Source organism: Rhyacophila brunnea, unplaced genomic scaffold (genome assembly GCF_057557595.1).
Source record: "Rhyacophila brunnea isolate RB1 unplaced genomic scaffold, BYU_Rbru_1.0 scaffold_5, whole genome shotgun sequence".
NCBI lineage: Eukaryota > Metazoa > Arthropoda > Insecta > Trichoptera > Rhyacophilidae > Rhyacophila > Rhyacophila brunnea.
The window spans coordinates 44,507,901-44,528,368 of NW_028233170.1; the positions used below are offsets into that span (position 1 = coordinate 44,507,901).

General features: G+C 34.2%; 1 protein-coding gene across 1 annotated transcript; it reads right to left on the bottom strand.

Moving 5' to 3' along the window:
- Window positions 1–402: 402 nt before the first annotated feature.
- On the bottom strand, window positions 403–20,180 carry Bgb (core-binding factor subunit big brother). Its single transcript, XM_085955327.1, has 4 exons — window positions 19,571–20,180; window positions 13,330–13,509; window positions 1,694–1,918; window positions 403–868 (listed from the first exon to the last, which is right to left on the bottom strand). The coding sequence occupies exons 1-4, from the start codon at window positions 19,751–19,753 to the stop codon at window positions 755–757; spliced, it is 702 nt and encodes a 233-aa protein (XP_085811453.1). The 5' UTR covers window positions 19,754–20,180; the 3' UTR covers window positions 403–754.
- Window positions 20,181–20,468: the final 288 nt, after the last annotated feature.

Genomic DNA, 20,468 nt, shown 5'->3' on the forward strand with positions numbered 1-20,468 from the left:
ATTATCAACAATAATTATGATGGAGACATTTCCTTCAATACGAATTTATTAATCATCAAATAGATATTTTTATTACAACTCGATAAAAAATCTACTTGGGTGATTGAATGTCCAGAAAATAACAGTTTTGTCAATATAAATTCTTACTGGTATGGCGTAGGCCTAAAAGTCTATAGGTACTATTAATAAAGGAAAAATTAGCTTTGAACATTATATTATAAAATATACCGCGTTGATACAAGGTTTGTAGTTTATCACGGTTTTATGGTGTAGAATATAGTTAATTATGTAGGCATACATACAATATTACATTCTAATCCACTGGTTTCAGAAACCATTGTCGATATGGTATGTAATATTCCGCATGCATAGTTTATCGCGTAGTATTAAAAATTTTTTTTTCCAATAATTATTGATTGACTGGTATTGGTTCACAGTGGAATTACGATGATTTTTTATGTAATTTTAAAAGGTTTTTATGTAAAGATCTTGCTTAAAAAATATTGTCATTAATCGGTAGATTTCATTATTAGTAGGTAATAGGTATATTGCATTCACTGGTGATAATTGTTTTCTATTTTATACATAGGTAGTAAATTGATGTAGGTACAATGGGACACATCTTCGGGACGATTCTTGAACATATCTTGACGATGAAATGGATTTTAGCGGAAGAGTGCTACGTTCAGTTAGACAGTTAGAAGCTTGTCTAACATTGTGGCCCCTGGTGTTGAGAGGGTCCCTGGCGACGGCATTAGGAGAGGATGGCCCCTTGGGAGTGAGGCTTGAGGGCGGAGCCGTGCTGCTGGTGGCGGGGAGACTGTTGGTGACAGCGGGGTTGATGGAGACCTCCCGCCATGCGTAATTGCTATAAAATAAAAATTTGGAAGTTTGAAAATTTTGCAAATATGAAATACCAAAATGCGTATTGTACTTATAACTATCAGAATATAATATATTAATTCGGATGATAGTTAGCCTTGTTGTCCATAGTTATTTACCTTTTTACGTGGTAAAACTCCATTAGGTATAATATATTAAAACCATTCACTCCGCGTTACGATTACTGGTACTCTAGTCTGTTATCCTGGATACAGCGGCAAACACATTTTGAAAATGGCCGATATACTGGATTATTTGTCTGTAACCTGACCTAACTTAACCTAACCTAATCCAAACTAACAAATAACCCAGTATATCAGCTATTTTAAAAATGTGTTTGCCGACTAGCACCCTATTACTGACAGATACTTAAAAATTAAACGAATATGTCTAGTTAGACATTCTAATTCTTTTTTGGTTGACTAAGCGATTTCTAAAGCTAACAAAAAAACGGTTTAATTCCGCGGTTCGTTTCTGTCAAAATTAAAAACCCGGTTGGGACGTCCGGTTCCTGTTACATTAATATACCTACATAATTAATCCTACTCCAGTGAAAAAATTTCTAATATTTTATCCAGCGCTCGAAATGGACAAGTTTACGAACCGGAGCGCTCGAAATTTTTTTGAAGATATTTATATAGTAAAGTAAAATCCAATACAAAATTATGAGATTATGATTTACAATCAATTTCGGTTCGAAAATAAGTATATTGGGGTTTCGGGATTTGACTCCAATTCCGGTTGGTGGGTAGATTAATACCTAAACTAAGCTACTACGATCATTCTGAATACATTTTATGACAATAATCACCTCCATATCCTGGTGTGCATGATCTCTGTAAGCTCGCTGCTTTTCTTCAAAGTCTCGTAACCTCTGGTTGTATCTTTCGATCTGGTCTCTGAGGAGGGCATCTTCATGAGTGGCTCTCTCCGTGTCCAACTCCAAACCTCCGGCACCATCTAGTCGTTCCAGGTCCAGCCAGCCTCGCCAGGCTACACAGACGCCGTTCATTATGAAGCGGGATACCAGATGAACCTGAGGACAAAAAATGGTCACGAAATTAGTTATGAATGAATAAAAAAACCTTTAGTGACCAGCTACCTATGTAAAAGACAATGCCTTGAAAACTGGAGCGCAAAAACAATGACCAGGAGCGGAGCCGGAAAGTAGTGAAGTAAAGGGTGAATGGGACAACTGGACGCCAGGATAATTGCACGCCGCACTGTCAAATTAAATAAATAGACGTTCGTTGCGATTTTTTACATAAAGTAGATCAGTTTCTATCTACTACATCGTAGCTTTAACTCATTTTGCTCTTAACATAATGTTTTTATTGCGGGTTGAGAATTATCATACCTGACGCTACATATAAAAATAATAGAACTCTTTTCTCGTTGGAACTTATGCACAATTAATTTATTATCTACGTGTGCATATAAGTATTAAATAATAACAATTTAAATAAGTATAAATAATAATATTAAAAATATATTTTAAAAGTAGGTACCTATAATTCACGAATGTCTATTTATTTTCGAACCCCTTCGATTGCGTAGCGCCCAATTGTCCTTGCGCCGAATCGTCCTAGACCCAAAGTAGGTAGGTGCGAATTTTTTTGCCATAGATTGTTTTTACTGCTTCAAAATTAATTTTAAATGATAAAAAATTCGGCAGCTCTCTTACGATAATATCGTAAGAGAGCTACATATTATGTAATTGGCAAATCTCAGTTAATGTCAAAATATGTATACATGCAGATCCACCCAACGATCGGTGATACCCACGATAACTGAAAACGTACGGGAATCGTCGACCCAACTGTCAGCAATCGCAGATTGAGTAGTGAGAGAAAAGTTATTATAAATCTATGTTTTATATCTAATTTACCAGACAATTTTACTATCAAAAGTAACTCGTAAACTTTGAGTTTGGAGATCACTCAATTAAATTAAGACATTTAAAAAAATGCTATATAGATGTGTGTACCGAAAAATCAATAAATTTCGTTTTATTTGCTTCCTATCATAGTATTATAAAACTAGTCCAATCCGTAATTCAAAGACACGCTTAAATCAAGCACCTGGAACACAGCATGTTGAAGAAAACGAGATACGGCTCGTGCCGCTAATTGCCGTTACCCTCTTACGATCATCAAGTTGAAATTCCGTTTAACACATGCTACAGCTACACGATACTTGGCGTCCTGCTTTTTTATATGCTTTTCAACAAAAAATACAGATTGATTTATATCAAAGGCTTTGAATATACTAATATATAGGTACAGAACTAAAGGGAAGTCAATGGGTCTTTAGTATTAAAACAGTTGATTTCGATTCTCCAATGTTTTTAGCGTAGTTAAATTGGCAGCTGTACAGAATATTATTATATACCGTAGCGGGTAACCGGACAAAACAGAACATGACAAAACAGAACAGTGACAAAACAGAACAGCCAGGGGAAAAAATGAAACATTAATTTTTGTGGAATCTATTTAGGTTAGGTCATTATTTCGTTGTACCTAATCACACAAACATATTACCTATATTGATTAAGATGAGATATCCTAAGCTTACCGGCAAAGTCCCGTTTATTTGAGGCTTTCTAGCGATTAGAAGTTATATATATAATTTGATTTATTACGGCGTATTGAAAATCTGTGCTATTAAAAATTTATCAACATAATAGAGATAGGACAATTTCAATATTAAATTTATATTTTTCCTGAACGGTCATAGTTATATTTATCGTTGTTCTGTTTTGTCATGGACATGGACGTACACATACACATCTTATTTTATTTGAGTAAACAATATGCACAATCGGATCCTTCGTTGATTTTTTTGTAAAATTTTGGTAAAATTAGTACACAGCTGCTGCGTCAGGTGGCAAAGGAAACCATCTTTGACGCACGCCACGTATTTACAAACACGCGAGACTGATCAAATTACTTCCGATATGTACAATTTATAAGACTAGTTACTATTTTATAATTAGTAAATAAATAATAATTACAAGATAAAAAGAACTTTTATATATATACAACGTTTTTAAATTTTCTGTTGAATTATTATGCTCAATATGCTCAAACTTGTACTTGATATGAAGTAAATAACTGAAATATCATTTTGACATTTCATTTTGATTTCCATAGTAACGCCCGTATATATTAATAATTTAGTTGCTAGGACCACCCCCTTAGCAATCAATTTACTTTTACAATTTTACTTTTTACGGATTTTTCTGAAATAACTTTCCATACAAAGCAAAATTAACTGAAAATGAATTCAATTCTGCTTAAAGATGGTTAAAAGTATTAACAGAATGCATTGGCATCGTGTTCTGATATATTCTAAAAGTTTCAAATGTCTAGTCACCTAGTAGGGAAGTTAGTTAAAAATCGATTGCAAGATTTGTACTGGACAAACAACCGCCGGGCAAACAAGAATACGAGCTAATAAAAACGTTGTATTGAATGAGAATTTTACGCACCATCTAATTTTGATGTTAAAAATAGCAAGCATGCAATTATAATGCATATAGGTATCTGCCTAAAACAATTCTATGTACCTACAGTTCAAATGATTGTTTGAAGTACGTATGCAGTTCGCCGTATCACACTTCACCGTGAAATGTTGTATCGGAAATATACGGCTGTATATGAAAGACCATCCAACCTATTTGGGCCGTATAGTACCTACTAGGGAATCTAATCCCGAGCCAAAATTCTGATCCCGGGATTTCGGATTACAATTTGACAATCCCGGGACTGGTCCCGGGATTGGCATTTTTTCCATTGTTAATATATCTTTTTTATATTTACAAAAATAACATTGATAAAATCGGTCAAAAATAAATCTAGTATATTTTACACTATTTAAGACATTTATTGTTAATATTGTATACGTTCAATCTTGGAAATACATAAGTTTAATGGAGTAAATAATATTGTAATATAAATAATAATGTGAATTTAATATGAGATTGCTGTTTCTGATAGTAAAGACTTAATGAATGGGTTAGCGAGATTTAAAATAGTAAAGCAAATCATGGTGTACTTATGGCCTTTCCTCTACATAAATCTAATTAGTCAACAGCCAAATATGAAACTGCCGTAAAACGTATGAGATCATGGTGGAATTACTTTGTTAATACTTTGGACGCTGAAGACGCACCTGGCGCGTAATGATCAGGTGGCCGATCGATGTAATTAACGTGCATTTTAAAGGTGGTAATTAAAAAATCATTACCTAGTTAGAAGTGAATGAGTTAGTTGTTAGCATTGTTTTTTTCCAATCTTTCTCATTTTTATTAATTTATGTGAAAAAATTAAATGAATCGGCAACTTACACATGGGTATAAATAAAACTTCATTCAAACTCAGTTTATTTCTAATGTAGTTATTTGTTATTAAAAGTATTTTTACTGTTATATTTTCGTTTTTATTTTATTTTCCATAAAATTGATAAACAAAATCAATCCCGGGATTCATAGATATCAAAAATAGCTCGGGATCCCGGGATTGGAATCCCTAGTACCTACTGACACACAATTCATGTCTAAATAAAACACGGTTCTTGTCGATTTACACTTTACAGGCAAACAAATTTTTAACATACCCGATATACTCGATTATCTGTTAGGTTAGGTTTTCATTCCTGAATTCATGAATTTTGCCAAAATTAGCTATTAAAATTGAATTAATGTTCATATTTAATCTAATAAAATTGGAGACCGTACATTATAGTATAATATGGCCATCATTTTCCGATAAGAAAGCTCACGGCAAACTGTGCCACGGTGAAATGTTTAAGGAACGTACCTACAGCTTACATGTAACCAACTAAATCACATTGGTCAAAGTAACTATTTACACTAGATAGAAATAATAAAAAATATTCATTTTAATTAATATAGTAAGTAGACCGTATCTGGATGATACCCACGGTTCGATTCAAAAGCTGATGAAAAAACTATTACATACATATCGTGATATTTAAGAATTGAAGACAATAAAAAATAATCAACAACCCAAAAGTACAAAATAATAAATAGGTACACTACCTAACTGCGTCTACTTTGTTTCTCATATATGAGTGTTTTCTAATTTTAATTAATTCTTTTATACTGTCAATTAAATGCATTGCATTAATTTCTGAATAATGCCGCAACCATAAAATAACCAATCAAGTATTTTTTTAAATCCTGGGATTAAAATATATCGTTAGTAAATGGCAGTGGCGAAGGGTGGGGGGGGGGGGTAAGTTGTTAAGAGCCGCTATAAATAGTGCACATTAAACTTTTTCAGACATACGTATTTGTTTTCATTGAAAAAACACTACAATTTACAGATAGTGTTGGGTTAGTTTTTAAAATTCAATTAAACGCTGAGAAAACCATGCCATAATAGATATCTAATAGTCAAAAAATATTCGTTTTTCTATAAAATATCTAAAATTATGCAATTAAATCATACATAACTTTGAATATTTTATAGGTAGACTAATATTTTTTATTTATTATAGTTTGGTTTAGAGGCAGGGCTTAATGAATTAAAAAATGGACCAACAATATGTGTAAAATGTATGTATTACCCAAAATAGACGAAAACTATTATGGTTTCGTTTAGGCATGGTTTAATTGATTTTTTAAAACATACACCATCTGTAGATTGCAGTCTTAGAGGCCATCCATGGACTGAAACCGTATGCGGTTTAGATCCGTGTGCCATACTAAACTTATGATGTTCGTTCATGAAAACATATTTTCACTAAATATGTAAGTGTATGGTATAAACGGATACGATCAGCTGCTTAAATATACTTTGTGAAAATATATTTACATGAACAGAAAAGAAAAGCTTGGTATGGCACACGGTTCGAAACGCCCATACGGTTTCAGTCCATGGATGGCCTATTAGTTCAATAAAAGCGAATACGTATGATTAACAAAGTATAATGTGCATTATTTATGGCGAATTTTAGCAGCCTACCTCCACTCTTTGCCACTGGTAGATGGTAGATTAGCATTCAGGTATTAAATAATTACCTAATGTCCAAAACGTAGAGTTAGGATGTTTATTTGCAATTTTTAATTGCCAAAATAAATATTGGATTTCTTTACAGATTATTCAATCATTGATTGCAAACGTTATAATCATTGATATGAACGAAATTATCAATTAATTATACAGATTGGAAAGTGTGGCGTCCAAGATGGCGGCCGGCGTCGCGACGCCCCGCCTACTGTTTTATCGATTTTCCAGGCGCCCTTTTTACTCCCCTCGTTCTTCACTACTCGGAGGGCTTTTATTACTTCAGCCAGTACTCTAATCCGGGAAAAGCACAGACAGGCGTCGACTAATCGAAGCCTACTCGAAACAGAGCTTGAATATTTGGTAATAAAATCAAATTTGTAATAGGGTATAGGCCGTATAGGGGATCTCATTTATATCATAAATAGTCGCTAGGTAGGTACAGGTACTAGGTACCCGTATCTTGTTTTTTTCTAATAATATTTTATTGTATTTATGTTAATAAAGCATGTTAGGTTACTTTACTAACTAATAATTATTTTTTGTACTTATTATTGGCCCTAAAGTAGGTATATAGATACCAGATAGATGATAGGTAGCTGATATCTCCCGTGTCTGGAAATTTGTACGTATGCAATTGGCCGAATCACAGTCCATTGTGAGCCTTTGTATCAGAAATAGGTGGCCATATACCTATACCTAGAAATCAAATTCATATCTTCATGAAACACAATATATACCTACCTAGTAATTTGCTCGATGCAGTGGGTCGGGTGGGTCCAAACACATGCAAATTTAAAACACTAATAATAAGTACCTACCTATATTGCTGAACTTGCCAGAAGAGAAAATTAGGAATGGACATTTTGTCACTTACTAGCCATTATGGATATAATAAGGAACTGTCTTCTAAGGTTAAGTTTTCTAAAAGTAAAAGGTAATTCGCTACAACATGTCATGAGACTCAATGCCAGTAGTGTAGTAATATAACAATAATAAACAATCACAAATACTCAGTCTTTGTGAAAATCATATAAATATTATAGTATACATAGATTAAAATACTATCTTGAAGTAGGAATATTTTATGTATTTTAATGTCTACTTACGGTGAATTTACAATAGTTTGGATTATTTATCTATATATACTCTTCTTTTGGATTATACTAGAACCCAACACGGATAACAATCAGTAGATCTTAGGTGCAAAAAAGGGAATTTAAATAATATTTGGAGAAGGTAGCTATTAGTAGGTAGAATTTTAAATGGTAGGTTTTAAATATTTAAATAGGATAAAGACCTTTTAAATAAGGTCCGGCATTAATATAATTTATTGTGTGTCGGAAAATACAAAATGGCTGTCGACCCGTTTCCGGTTGCACAACACCCCGGTCTCCTCCCATTGAATACACGCCGCCGGGCAGTAGGCAGGATTTCAATGTATCGCGATAGGGAAACGTGGGGTGCGATCGACATCGCCCCCCGTCGAGATTGAATTACATCCCTGTTCATCCATGTGTCCCGTCCTTTTGTGTTTCATACTAACAATGCTAAATCCTGGTGTATTTGATATTTTTGAAGAGCTCTCCCTGTATGTGTCGGATCAAAATATTGTACATACTTAAGAGGATTTCGAAAGCCAATACGCGTCAAGCAAAAACTAAACAATGGAGCCGGTTTTATATGATTATATTTATTATTCAATTGAAAATAAGGACGTAGGTACTCGTACTTCTGACTTACATAGGCAGATGTAATAAATCATCAAAAATAACCGACAATTCCCTATTCTTACATTTACATCAGTGGCGAAGACTCCATACTAGGCGAATATTTAAACTTAAAGCCTACCTTCATAAGAAAAATATTTTTTATTTGCATATTAGCGTATTTAATTAACAACCCGTTTATTTTATATTTTATAAAAATATTTTAATTTGCTAACGACATCTATCGTATATGTAGAAATGTATTATAAATATATACAGAACCCATCATATGCCACTGCGCCATCTCACTTCTGCTATTGTAGGTACCTACGTATCGGATTATTGTGCGATGAATGTCAGATTTTTTTGTATGGACTTTACCTCACGCATTTTAGCCCTGTTTGTATGGTATGCAATACGGTAGTCTCAAAATGCGAAGCCTAAAACCTTTGCACACCTTTGCGTTTTTTAAAACAATAACTTCTATACCATTCAATCACATATAAAATAATATTATCCTGTTTAATTGCTTTTTTTTTTTAAATAAAATAAATTCTCTCTACTTTGACGAGTAATGTAACGATTTTTGATATAAGTATAGGAAAATACATAATTTAAACTCATCGCTCAATTTTATATCGTCAGAATAATCGAAATTTCATCGATTTAGTACGTCCTTGTCATCCTACCTATTCATCAGTAGTATTATTTTTATATATTATTATATCGTATTTTTTCCCTTAAGTATACCTGACAAAGTGTGCTCTTTTTCTTTGATATCCACAGCCTCCTTTCCTAAAGTCACCATTCACCAGTGATTTACATAATATAAACTAGGCAAGAACTACACCTTCAATCTGTATAATTTTACACGATTTTATAATATAAGTAGGTAATCTAGAGTTTAAGGATATACCAATATCAATAGCGTAATATGTTGTTGTGCCAAATAAAAAAAAATAATTTTAGTAGTTTTACATTAGGTAGGTACCTACCACTGTTGATATTTTTATGACACATATTTGAGATGAAAATAAAAATGAACGAGGTGCTAATTAAATGACATATTGTAGTCATACTTTTTTTGTCTTAAGTTCAAAAACTCTTTAAAAGGGTATCCACTCAGTGTATGAAATGGTAAATAGGTAAGTAGGTACATAAATTGACGCAGACATGATAATACAGTAATTATCCCATTAGGTAGGTACCTACTTGGAGGTCAACAAATGTAACAATATGTGAGACGACTCACTAATGAATACCCGGCTTTATATGATCACATTGATTACAAAGAGCGCTATGCGGAACAAACGTTAGCTACTAAGTTAATGGCAGAATGATAATAGGGTGTAAAAAATATTTTTAAAATCAATATTGCTTCAATTATAGAGAAGCAGGTACCTAGTACCTAACTACAGACAGTAGATTTTCACTCAAAGCGCAATTAATTACCTACCTACTTCGTATTAGATATCAGCTGATATACGGTCTTAAATAATACCAATACGTGAAATTAATATTGGTATAGCCAATTAAGAGGTCAATAGCAGTGGTAAATCAATACTTTTGATATCAATATATTTTTAGGGTCTTTGAGGAGAATTTTTGTTTGAATGTGTTTTTAAAATTTTGTTTTTTTATTTATTAGAAAAGAGTATTATGATTATTACTGCCATTTACCAATGCGCCATAATAAAATAGGTACAATGTTAAATTATAAACAGTACTTATGAAATTAAAAATAGTCATTAAATGGATAAAAAGGCTTAATAACAACCAATATAAAACGAGAAAGACAGTACCTACCTACCTAAGTTTTTATGTAAATATTAAAATTAATATAGGTAAGTACACAGTTATACATTTAACTTAAGTATTTAAAACATCCACAAACGTTATATATTAATAAAAAAACACCTTTATGGTGATACGCACGATACACAGCATCATTAAACATACCATCCGTCCTGCAACGGGGTATCAAGAAAACCGCGGTTACGTTTTTTCCTACGTAACAATTTTAACAGTGTTACGTATTTAACAGTGAACGCATTCATTTTTAATCACTTGAGTATAATAATATGTAATTACTTTCAATAAGTATACATAAATAACATATGTATACACAAGGTACCTACCGTTCCATATCCAAATACCTGACTATAATTTTAAGTAAAAGCAACCAAAGGTATTTACGTAATATCATTACTATTATTATTAAACTGCCATTGCCTATTTGCTATTCACCTGTAAAAATCAACCTGACCAAATAAGAAGATCCGCAACAGAATTAGCGAGAAAACGTATGACGCCGGGTAAAACACTCGCCCGGCGAAGGCGCGAGAGGCGGCGGATGTTGGACTTTCCCACTCACCGTGTTAATAATTCATTTGCCGGTGACGCACGTCTGCCACACTCACCTGTTCTCACCTGGGCCGGCCTGCGCTAACTTAACAACTACTTACGTGCCGTGATTTCGTCATTAGAAGAAGTGGATCGATTTAGCGCTGGCATGATGATGTGATGACTAACTCGAAAGATTCCCCCAAGACTTGTTATTATTTGTACTATTGATAATGATATCCAGCATGTTTACGGTTTGTATTGTAATCTGCGCGACTGACATAGGAAACTAATTTGTGTTATTGACGTTTTGATAAAGAGCAGGTTTTCATGGTGGAAATTAGATGTTTGACGCCTTGTTGTATAATATGAGTAATGACGTATACTGTATGTTTTGTATAGGACGCCTACATATATAAGGAAAATAAGAAGAATGTATAATTTACCTACGTAGGTAATAGGTACCTACCCACTGCATACGCCATAATAATAATTAAAGGTTTCTATATAATTATGAATATCATTGGCAGATATTTACATAGGTAAGTTGGTTGGATAACTGTTTCACTATTTCTTATTCTTTCGATATGAATTTGGAAGATTTCTATAAAGAATAAAAAAATATTTAAATAACTCAAATTCCGCGTATTTTTTTTCTAGATGCCTTTATGGATACCTCGCATTTACTATCGAGGTTTCTTTTAGGACTTTGGCACGCAAACTACTCTACTTGATGCTAGTCAAATGAAAATTGTGCCGGCTGAGAAATATGCTTTATTGAAAACTATACCCACATCGGGTATTGCTAATTTCAATAATTCGGCCAGGGAATATGAAACCACCACGCGGTATTATCTACTCTACTTATAATATAAACTAGTTCCAGTGACGTCCCTAGACAAAATGCCGCCCCTGGGCAGCGCCAAAATGTCGTCCCATTTTTTAATACAGTATTTTGTATCATCCGTGCACGGTGTCGATTCTCGTCACCATGGACGTCAAAAGGAAACGGAAGTAAACTAGACATCACGAACTTTTATGTTAAATAATACATTTTGTTTCCAACCAGTGAGCTAATTTTTTAAATAGTAATATATTTTCGTTATTACATATATACCAAATGATTTTCCTCGATCCGCTCTTCGCTTCGCTTCTTCTAACTAGTTCGTATCCCTACATACGCCATACGGGAAGATAGCAGTAACGAAGGGTAGAGGTAGGCTGTTAAGAAAAAATAGTGTACACTAAACTTTGTCAATCATACTGAGGTATTTGTTTTTATTGAACTAAGACTACAATTTACAGATGGTATCGGTTAGATTTTAAAAATCAATTAAACCCTGCCCAAACCAAACCATAATAAATTTGGTATATTTTAGGCGATAGGTAACCTACGACAAAATTGTGCACACTTTTTCATTCATATTTTTGTTCATACCTACATTTATTTTCGTTGGATTAAAAATACATATTAGGTCCTACCAATCATAGAGGTATTAAATAAAAAGAGTGGCAAGAAATCGGCTTTCTCATACAACTGAATGAAGCAGGCCAACAATACGAGAAATAGGGACGCGATAAAAAAATTCAGGGCATCACGGAGGATTTACTTTGGTCATTATAACGTACCCATATAATATAATGTTAACGTGGAAATTTTACCACATATTGATACCAGCCCGCCTCACCATACTTTTTCACCATACTAGCCTGCTGCACCATACTTTCATATAACCTGCCGCCTCTAGGTACCAATACATATTAGGAACCTATACATATTGTTGGTTCATTTTCTTAAATTCATTAAGCCCTGCCTAAACCAAACTATAATAGATACAAAATATTATTCTAGGTATATATTATAAATTATCCATAGTTATGTATGATTTAATTGCATAGTTTTAGATATTACAATGGTATTTTATAGATAATTTTTATAGGTAGGTATTTTAATTTTTTTCTGCTATCACATGATGTAGGTACCTACTATTGTCTGCCATTGATTCGCTTTCGTTATAAATTTAACATCTCAAATATCTTAATAATCAGGCCCATAATAAATTATAGGTAAGGTGGTAGGTACCTACCACTCACCAGGGGCGTGCGGCCTAAGGATGCTTATAAATACGGAGCATCCCCAGAAATAATCGATAAAGCACTATTAAGTACCTATATCATATTTATAATATTTTTTTAAGTATATTTACCATACAGTCTTCAACTGGACCTATAATATACAACTATGAAATACTGGGTACCAAGAAGAATGCAAGGAGAACTAGAGAATCGACATTGGAAGAATTTTTAAATAAGTAAATTCGACTTCAAGCTATAAATTTAGTATTTTATCATTCCATTCTCACCTTTCCTCGTTCCTTTTGAAAGTCACATTCTCTGTCACCGTAGGGCGTGTGTGAGAAGACTAGTTGCAGATTAGTTCCAGTTGCGGTGAAGGCTACTTCGGCATGGCCCTCCCGGCAGCCATTCTGGAAACGGACTTGTCGTTCTTCTAGTGGTCTGTCTCGGTAGCCTGTGTATCGGACCTAGAAAATAAATAAACGGTTTACAACGACTGAGTTCTACCACTGTAGTAATCAATAATAGCTACTTATAAATAAATTATCACGGGGAGGTACCTACCTACGTAGTTTTGCTTATTTATATCTTCCAATATATAGGTACCTACTTATACATGTTCACTATACAACAATATTATAATATAACTAGTGGTGTGTTCGGAAAATCTAACTAAGGGTTGGTGTTGGTTGATAGGTATCTACTGCCTTCCTCGCTTAGCCATTTTTTGCACCACAATCAAACAAGGAAATAGATCTAGGTCAATCTCTTTGGGTTGAGTGGTTTTAGAAGAATTTCAAGTACTTTTACTCTTTAGTACAATTAGTAATATACCTACCTATAAACCTTATTATAATATAATAATACAGTAACAAGGTTACATACTTAATATACTTATAGGTAATTCGTAATAAAAATGCGGTACATTACGGTTATACCGGACAGTCGGGTGAAAACGGGAAGCAGCGGGATGTAGCCCTCAACTAAACAAGAAAGCCTACAATAGGCGTGCTAGTAATCGGCAACCTTTTCTTATGTGTATTCTGTGACTTTTACTAGTAGGGATTCTTACTATATTATTCTCCCCCTACCTATCGCCAATGTTAAAGGCATTGTGACGCTCTACAGTTGACCATGTCCGATCCTAATAGTATCATAATATGGGCCTCCAGTGGAGGTTTGTATTAACAGATTTTATTTTTACGAGAAATGGATGTCAGCTACTTGCTCAACCTACTAGGTCCATACTCTGACTCATACACAAATTGAAAAACAATTTTTGTACTTGCCAGACCCAGGATTCGAATCCGGGACCCTCGACACTATAGACCGGCGCTTAAGCCACGCGGCCATCGTGGGTAACAATAGCGTTTTCCAAATAGAATGTATTTAAGGTAAAAGTAAGGTTAATTTTTGTATCACACACAATAATCAAAAAATTCATCGCGTAACTTGGAGGAAAATGCACTGCATGTGACTATTCGTTACTCGTAAAGAAAAATTGTGGTGTTTATCTCACTTATCCGGCCGTCCCGCAACGCCGGGCCCCAGGCTAGAGCCCTGTCAGCCCCCCACCCCCCTGTGGGCCATGGTAGTAGGTACCTACCATCTCAAATTTAACACCTATCCTATTTAGCTGATTGTCTACCGCGGACAATAATTATTAACCATAATATTATTAATAACGAAGTCCCTTGTCGTAGGATTTCTTATAATGTTTTTATTTATTTTATGGTTACGTTTAAAAACAAATAATTACAAGATAAAAAGAACTTTGGTACTGTTCGGTTAAAGCGGATACAGCGGAAAACGCATTTTGAAAATAGCTGATAAACTAGATTATTTGTTAGTTTGGGTTAGTTTAGGTTACGTTAGGTTGGGTTAGGTTTGGTTAGGTTAACCTAACAAATAATCCAGTTTATCGGCTATTTTCAAAATGCGTTTTCCGCTGTATCCGCTTTAACCGAACAGTACCAGAACTTTTTATATACAACGTTTTTAAATTTTCTGGCGAATCATATAAACTTGACTTGACTAGCTTAAACGATCAAAAAAAATTGTACCTACTTGATAGAAATAATACTGAAATGTTATTTTGAACTTTCATAAAATGCATTGGCATCGTGTTCTGATATATTCTAAAAGAACTAGTCGGGAAGTTAGTCAAAAATCGATTGCAAGATTTGTACTGGATAAACAACCACCGGACAAATAAGAACACGACCTAATAAAAACGTTGTAAAATCGACTGGCGTACTAACATAGCTACCTATTTGGCTGTAACCTGTCAATTATTTGAAATTCCTCCGACACCGTACAATCTATAATTTATACAAATTACCCAACAATATCATGATGAATCCACGAATCAAAGTCAATACAAAAGTATGGGAAAGTCAGAGATTACGTCATTATATTTTTTTCAGTGTCTCACTATATTATATTTATACAGTCCCCTAGATATTGTTAAGTTTTACAATATAGGGGAAGGTTGCGATCATTGGACCAGTGCTTTCATTGGACCACGTAGGTATATCAGAAATAAAAGACGTTAGAAACCATCAGTGACCTCACAAAGCAAGCTTTCCATGCCTCTTTCGCGCCTCTTTTTTTTCAGTCTCATCTTGGACGTGGTAAATGAGTCACATTCGTTGGTGTGTCCATCGTGCTTAAAATATAACAATCAGGTAAAACTAAAACGAATGTAAGTATGATTCCATTAACTATATTTGGTTGAACTTACATCAATTATATAAGGTAATTTATTACTATTTGCAACTATGATAATAGTTGTTACGTTAATACTTTGGTTTTTTTTTTAAACTTGTTTTTGTGACAGCACCCGTAGTTGCTATCATTGGACCATGGGTAACATCTACCATTGGACCGGTCCAATCATAGGAACGATTTTATAACATTTTTCATATTATATTCTTTTTGCATTCCTGAATGGCGAAGAGAGGGAATTACTATACCTGGAATGAGCCCAGCATGTAATTGGCATTACAGGCATTAAGGAAAAAAGGAGTAGGTTTGAACGAGGCAAGTCGAATTCTTGGAGTTCCTAAAGCGACACTGAAACGAAGACTAGATGGAAGCAATTAAAAAGCCAAAGAAGAAATTCAGATAGTTGGTTCCGAAGGTGATCTACCATTAGAATTAGAGACAGAGCTTTGCGAACACATTTTCGAGCTTGAAAGTTGTTTGTATGGTATCACTCCAGTAGATGTCAGGCGATTTGCATTTCAATTAGCTGAGCAAAATAATATAAAGAATAGATTTAATAAAGAAAAGCGAATTGCGGGAAAGAAATGGTATTACGGGTTTATGAACCGGTGTCCGAACTTGAGCCTACGACAACCGAGAGCTACTTCATTCAACAGAGCTACCGGATTTAATCAAGCTACAGTTAAAGATTTTTTTGATAAACTTCAGACATCTATAGATATGCATGACATTAACGATGGTCGGCGTGTATTCAACATTGATGAAACGGGTCTCTCCAACGTGCAGAGAAAACCTAGAAAATTTTTGGCATTGAAGGGTAAGCACCAAGTTGGAGCAATCACTAGTGGAGAACGTGGCAACGACCACAGCTGTATGCTGTGCCAATGCTGCTGGCTTATTCGTTCCTCCGCTTATCATATTTAAACGGAAGAGAGCAAAGGATGAATTGAAAGATGGAGCACCACCTGGTTCAATATTTGCTTTCAACCCAGACGGAATTGACATCGAATTGACAAGTGTCAAGACGCCGAAACAAAAGGAGAAAAAGTAAAAAAAAAACTTCAAGTCAAAAATGCAATAAAGATATTGAGAAATGGTTTTGCAAAATCAGCCTCCAGTGTTCCGTAGAGGATATGATACAATGCCTAATGTGTCAAGCCTGGATCCACGAAGTCTGCGCTTGCGTTAGTAAAGGTGTACAAAATATATTTGTCCTATATGCAAAACATAAATAATCATTATCTACATGTATAATTATTACTATTATAATATACGATACCTACTATTATTAAAATGTACTTTTGTTTCATTGTTATAAAATATTATTATAAATCACCTTGATTGGACCACGTGTGTAAATTATTATTATTTTTTCAAAGTCCAATGATGGAAACCTAGTGGTCCAATCAAGGAGTATGAGGTCCAAAGACGGCAACAAACAAAAATGTGGTTTTCTTGTTAAATCTCGAAAATGGTTAATTTTATTGGACTGATGCTAAGTGTATACATAATAAAGTAAATAATACATTGAAATCAACAATTTGTTTTATTTTATCAATGATATTTGATGAGTTACATCATCACAAACTTAAGTGGTCCAATCATAGCAACCTTACCCTACCTACCTAAACACCAGTGATCGGGACGGGCCGAATTTAAATCCCTTGGTTATTTATTAATTCATTTTAGATAGGCACGTACGCACCACAACAAGATTTCATCATTCTGAATTTTACTAAACCTACTATAAAGTAGGTACTACCTACTATCAGTCCCGTCATGGACATTTTGTGATATCCAATAATATATCAGGACACTCGTATACATACCCATTTGCATTAATCTGAGGATCCGATTGATCATTCGAGTGATGTGTACTTTTGTGGATTCAAAATACACCCCTAAATTCCTCCATAGCTCTAATTACTAACTATAGGTACAACTACCTAGTACAAACCGCAATAGTACAGATCAGATCAGTGATGTCCCTAGACAAAATGCCGCCCCTGGGCAGCGCCAAAATGTTGCCCCATTTTTCATACAGTATTTTGTATCACCACGGACATCGAAACTGTTAAACCTTTTATGTTAATTAATACATTTTGTTTCCAACCAGTGAGCTGATTTTTTTAATGGAAAGATATTTTCGATATTATTAAAATTAGATAGCTATTTCTGTATATTATACCAAATGATTTTCCTCGATTTGCCGCCCTTCGAGTAACTGCTGCCCCTAAGCGACGCTCAATCTGCCTACCCGCACGGGACGTCACTGGATCAGATTATGTTAAATAAAACCAATAGTAAATAGGTACATATGTGCATACTGCATAATATCAAAAAAAAGGCGAGTAACTGGATTCTATAAATGCCTACCTACTAAGGTTACCTAGTATCTACTGATACAGTATCCCAGGGTTTCACAAACTTTTTTTGCAATGGAACACTTAGTTTATTTTGTAGGTTATTTATTAGCGCAGCTAACCGTTCTGCCAATTTTGGCAACTGACAAGACTTGTCAGCCGGTCAGTTAAAAACAATATACTTACCCCATCCTTTTCATGCGCACGGTGTGAGAAAAGATGGTCATCCGCCTGTACCTAGATCATGGCCCCCACATCCCGAAGCGGGCCCCCAGGCTAGGACCTTTGGCTTATCGCTAAGGTTAAAGGCAATATGACAATCTACAGTTGCATATTCCAAATGGCGTTCGAGGTAAAATTAATTATTGATATGCACAATAATTATTAATTATTATGCAAAATATATCGACAATAATCAAAAATTGTAAGTATGGAAAAACCACATAGGTATTATTAAATGTTAGTATATTTGAAGTGAAACAGCGCCACAGGCGACATTTCTTTACTATAAGTGCAGGTTTGTGATGTGTGTTTTTCTCACTTAGCTGGTCGATCTCTCACGCCGGGCCCCCCCGTAAGCCCAGGCCTCCAGGCTAGAGACCTGTCAGTCCCCCCTTGTGGGAACCATGACCTATCTAGATACTTGACGTCATAAACATCAGTGGAGATTAATCATCACTCGCCTTTCAATATGAAGTAGATTCTTTAATTATTTAAGTTTTACTTATTTTTCTTCTACTTAGTAGAAGATCTTTAAATGTGTTGTAGTGTATAAAACCTTTGGTCGCGGAACATAGTTTAGGAAACCCTGCAGTATCCTATAATTTATTATTATGTACGAAAACCTAACAGATTAAATACTTATAGGTATGAAATCGTAAATCAAATTATTTCAGTTAATATTCAATCCAAGGCAGTAAGTGCCTAACTAAATATTATACTACCCAAGTGACATTATTGTCTACTTACCTACACTTTATTTTATAAAGTCATAAGTAAAAATCTTTGTTTGCAATAGGTACTTACTACTACCTACCTACTTACTTGTAATGGCCCGACGGCTCAATCAATCTTTTTATTAAATTGTAAAAAATTTAGTCTTTTTTTTGTAAAATCAGCAGGAATGTCAATTTACCTAATTGTCAAAATAATATTAACATTGAATACTATAATATAGTAATAGTAATAACTATTTCCCTAAAATTTAGTATTAAATAATCGTGTAAAAATTTATAACAATAACTGATATATATGAAAATATCTACTTATTTACTCCTTGTCCATTACTAATAATAATTATGTTATTTGCTGTCAGATTATTTCATATTTTTTTCTATAAATACAATAAAGATGTCTCCTGAAATCTTTTAGGTGCTTTAAAATATTTATAAAACAACTTGGAGTTATTCTTTAATCATAAGCGTGAAACCTTTCTCACCTCACTTTCTCTGCTCAAGCGTTTGAACAAATCATCAGACTCGAACTTGGCTTTCTGATCTGGAACCACTCTTGGCATCTTGAAGATGAAGCGAGGCTTTGGCTGCTCGTAGAGACCCATGGAGTCGAAGGGCAGCATACCAGCCAGAGCTGCTGCATCGCTCATTGCACTCATTGCGTGCATTACGTTATATTCAACACACAAACAAAAGGTACCAATGTACTATTTCTATCTTCACAGGAAGTAAGTAATTACATATAGGTATGACAATGATTGTTTTTCACTAGAAAATACACTCAAACATTGTACATAAACAATTAACTGTAACGTCACTAATGGTCAAACGTTAAAATAGTCTTTTTTATTAAAAGAAGAAGACAATTTCTATTGAAAATGATTTTCATATGACAGCACAGAAAAATTTTCTTCGCAAAACACAATAATTTCAGCACAACATTTTCTCCCAACACTATTCAATGGCAAATTTAATAAAATAATCGATCGTTCTGTGTTCGTTGAAGGAAATCGGGTGTGACCGTACCGCTTCGCGTTTAGTTTAGTTCTGAATCTTTTCACAGCGTCCGCTCAGTGCAACGGGTTTTTTGATACTGAATGAGATTTCGTATTCTGTTGGCGCGATAACCCACGGGAGCCTTTGAAAAGGCGGATTCGAAAAAAATCGAATTCCCCTTTTCTGCCATTGGAAGGGATACGAGCTTTACGATTGGTTGATTTTCGGAGGCGGAGTCTGTGAAAAGCTTCGGGGAGTGATATTAGCCATGCAGTTTTCCGAGTGTGAGCTTGTGTGACATATTAATACAGTTGAGCGATACACCATATGAAAGAATACAAATAACGAAAAGTTTTCTAATAATAATCAGTTATAATAAGTTTATTT